The 3,830-nt window shown below is 57.6% G+C and overlaps 1 protein-coding gene across 1 annotated transcript; it reads left to right on the top strand.

Moving 5' to 3' along the window:
• Positions 1-261: 261 nt before the first annotated feature.
• On the top strand, positions 262-3,115 carry LOC108448915 (clumping factor A-like). The gene is made up of 2 exons (XM_017743321.1): positions 262-2,853; positions 2,936-3,115. The coding sequence occupies exon 1, from the start codon at positions 357-359 to the stop codon at positions 2,607-2,609; it is 2,253 nt and encodes a 750-aa protein (XP_017598810.1). The 5' UTR covers positions 262-356; the 3' UTR covers positions 2,610-2,853; positions 2,936-3,115.
• The last annotated feature ends 715 nt before the right edge of the window (positions 3,116-3,830 follow it).

Raw genomic sequence — 3,830 nt, 5'->3', positions numbered from 1 at the left:
ACAGGGCCCCACAGGTGGAGCTGGGCCAGCCGCGGGCAGCGCCGCAGGGCAGCCGGAGCCAGGCCCTGTCCCTCCGTGGGGACACGCTGCCACCGCTGCCGCCTCTGCCACAGCTGGCACCGCTGCCACCACGGCCCTGCCTGGTGAGCCCCAGGGACACTCGGAGCTGGGACACAGAGCTGGGGAGTGCAGGGGAGAAGGGGCCTCAGCCCCGCAGCCCCTGTCCTTGGCAGCCATACACCCCCGTGCCCAGGGTGTTCTTGCCCCTGCTCAGGGTGGCCCAGGAGGGCACAGCCCGAGTGTCCCCGAGCTCGCAGCTGCTGCCTGTGCCGCCCATTCCCTCGGGGACTCCTGCCATGGAGTGCAGCATCACTGTCACGGGTCTGGAGAAACAGGATTCCCAAAGGGAAAATGACAGCGAGCTGTCCCAAGGGGAAAACAGCAGCGAGCAGGAGCTGTCCCCAGTGACAGAAGACAGCGAGCTCTTCCCAGGGGACAGCACGAGTGACGAGGAGCTGTCTGAAGTAGAAGATGACAGCGAGCTCTTCCCAGGGGACAGCACGACTGATGAGGAGCTCTCCCCAGTGGAGGAGGCCATCAAGGTCACTCCAGATGACAGCACAAGTGACATGGAGATATCTGAAGTGGAAGAGACCATAGAGGTCATTCCAGGGGACAGCACAAGTAATGAGCAGCTGTCTCCAGTGGAAGAGGCCATCGAGATCTTTCCCGGGGACAGCACAAGTGACGAGGAGCTGTCTGAAGTGGAGGAGGTCATCGAGGTCATTCCAGAGGACAGCCTGAGTGACCCAGAGCTGTCTGAAGTGGAAGAGGCCATCGAGACCATTCCACAGGACAGCACAAGTGATGAGGAGCTGTCCCCAGTAGAAGAGACCATCGAGGTCATTCCAGAGGACAGCGTGAGTGACCAGGAGCTGTCTGAAGTGGAAGAGGCCATCGAGACCATTCCACAGGACAGCACAAGTGATGAGGAGCTGTCCCCAGTAGAAGAGACCATCGAGGTCATTCCAGAGGACAGCCTGAGTGACCAGGAGCTGTCTGAAGTGGAAGAGGCCGTCAAGGTCATTCCAGGGGACAGCACGAGTGATGAGGAGCTGTCCGAAGTGGAGGAGGTCATCGAAGTAATTCCAGAGGACAGCCTGAGTGACCAGGAGCTGTCTGAAGTGGAAGAGGCCGTCAAGGTCATTCCAGGGGACAGCACGAGTGATGAGGAGCTGTCCGAAGTGGAGGAGGTCATCGAAGTAATTCCAGAGGACAGCCTGAGTGACCCAGAGCTGTCCGAAGTGGAAGAGGCCATCGAAGTAATTCCAGAGGACAGCCTGAGTGACCAGGAGCTGTCTGAAGTGGAAGAGGCCATCGAGGCCATTCCACAGGACAGCACAAGTGATGAGGAGCTGTCCCCAGTGGAAGAGGCCATTGAGCTCTCACCAGGGGACAGCACAAGTGACGAGGAGCTGTCCGAAGTGGAAGAGGCCATCGAGGTCATTCCAGGGGACAGCCCGAGTGACCCAGCACTGTGCCCAGTGGATGGGGCCATCGAGCTCTTCCCAGGGGAAAACAGCCGTGACAAGGAGCTGTCCCCAATGGAAAACGACAGTGAGCTCTCCAAAGGGGACAACAGGAGTTACAAGGAGCTGTCCCAGGGTGAAGAGAAGAATGAAGAAGAGGTGTCCCAAGGGGAGAGCGACAGTGGCAAAGAGCTGTCCCAAGGGGATAACTACGAGGATGAGAAGCTTTCCCCAGAAGACGACAAACATGACACAGAGCTGTCTTTTGGGGAAGGCTATGATGTCCAAGGCATGTCCCCATGGGAAGAAGATGACGACAAACAGTTCTCCGAGTGGGAAGAAGATGAGGACAAAGAGCTCTCCCAATGTGAAGAACATGAGGATGAAGAGCTCTCCCACTGGGACGAACATGACAACGAAGAGCGGATGAGGAGGGCCCTGCTCGGTGGTATGGAGAGAGATCAAAGCTCATCACTGGAACTGTCAGAACTGGAGCGGGTGTCAAGCCATCAGAAGGTGCTGGAGTGGCTGGAAGCCAACTTCCCCGATGATTATGGACTTGAGGATGAGGAAGCTAAGAGACACCAAAGACTGGCCACACAGAAATGGTGGAAGGACAAGTTGGAGGCCCAACAGCACGACCCATTGGACTCCATGTCATCTCTTGCATTCAATGTCAGTGGCAACATGCTTTCCAGATGGAGGCAATGCGGCTTCCAAGAGCTGTCCCAAGGGGAAGATGCCATCCAGGACACCTGGAGCGAACCCTTGGGCCTTATGGATGATGAGGACTCCCTGGAGGGACCCAGCTGTTCCAGGCATGTGGGTGCAGAGGTGGCAGCAGAGGCAGCCCGTGCCCTGCCCAGCGCCTCTCCTGCCCCGGGGCATCACACGGATGCCAAGCCAGCAGCTGCGGAGGAGGAGGAGGAGGAGGAGGAGGAGCCTGAGCCTCTCGCTCCCGAGGTGACAGAGGCACACAGCCAGGTCTCCAAGAAACGTCCCTCCCGCTTCAGGCGGGCGCTGCGGGCGCTGCGCAGGCTGTTCCGGTGTCCCTGCCTGGCACCACAGCCGGAGGAGTAGCGCCCACGCCAGCGCCAGGCCGGGCCTGGAGGTGGAGGCAGAGCAGCCCTTGGGCGGGACAAACGTCCCAGTTGTGGTTCCTGGAGATCAGCACAGCCCAGCACAGCAAGTGCAGGAATCGGGCCAACAAGTGGCCACGGATCGTAGGGGGGGACCAGGAGCACCAAAGACCCCCAAGGCCACCGACCCTTTCCCAGAAGGGTCTGAAAGAACGGACTGTGCAAGAGACCCCATTTGCACAGAGGTGAGAAACCCATTGCAGGGTGGGGAACCCAGTCCAGAAAAGGGTACCCCCACCAAGCCCGTGACCCTGGACATCCCAACAGCTGGATTGTGGCTGGAACCCAGAGTGACATCCCCTCATCTGGAACCGTGCTGGAACCTGGAGTGACATCCCCTCAGCTGGAACCACGCTGGAACCTGGAGTGACATCCCCTCATCTGGAACCACGCTGGAACCAGCAGTGACGTCCCCTCAGCTGGAACCACGCTGGAACCAGCAGTGACATCCCCTCAGCTGGAACCACGCTGGAACCAGCAGTGACATCCCCTCAGCTGGAACCACGCTGGAACCAGCAGTGACGTCCCCTCAGCTGGAACCACGCTGGAACCAGCAGTGACATCCCCTCAGCTGGAACCACGCTGGACCCTGGAGTGACATCCCCTCATCTGGAACCACACTGGAACCAGCAGTGACGTCCCCTCAGCTGGAACCACGCTGGAACCAGCAGTGACATCCCCTCAGCTGGAACCACGCTGAACTGGTGCCGTGAATATTTTTGTCTTTTCTTTTATACCCCTGTTACAGCTTTTTACAGCTCCTGTATTCTCAGTGCTTTTTGCCTACATTCTTGGCCTTGTTCGTTAAGCTGGGAGACGAAACATTTTAGAAGCTTCGTAGTTAGGGGTCAGTGTGCCCCAGACCCCAAGGTCCTCTCCAGAACACATTTTGTAAACTAAGATAGAAGCATCCAGGGGAAGGTTTCTTGGGGAGTGGGGCTCATTCGAGCCTCTCCGTGGGGAATTTTTGATAGATTAGTAATTAGTAAGACCTATAATGTTACACCAGATCTTTTGGGGTGGGCATTGCGGTGCGCATGGAGGTGCATTCAAACTGCACGTAGTGCACCTAAGGATCCTTAAAAGAGATACCAAGGTAAAATCCCTTTTTCCCTTCTAACCGTGTCTCACTCTTGATTTTAAGACCAGGAAAAGGCATCAG

This window comes from Corvus brachyrhynchos, unplaced genomic scaffold (assembly GCF_000691975.1).
Source record: "Corvus brachyrhynchos isolate BGI_N302 unplaced genomic scaffold, ASM69197v1 scaffold149, whole genome shotgun sequence".
In the NCBI taxonomy this organism is placed as follows: domain Eukaryota; kingdom Metazoa; phylum Chordata; class Aves; order Passeriformes; family Corvidae; genus Corvus; species Corvus brachyrhynchos.
The sequence above is the reverse complement of the archived record's forward strand: the minus strand, read 5'-3'. Positions and strand labels throughout refer to the sequence as shown.

Bases quoted from the DNA above. Each gene is read 5' to 3' on its own strand.
- LOC108448915 (XM_017743321.1), top strand. From the start codon at position 357: ATGGAGTGCAGCATCACTGTCACGGGTCTGGAGAAACAGGATTCCCAA.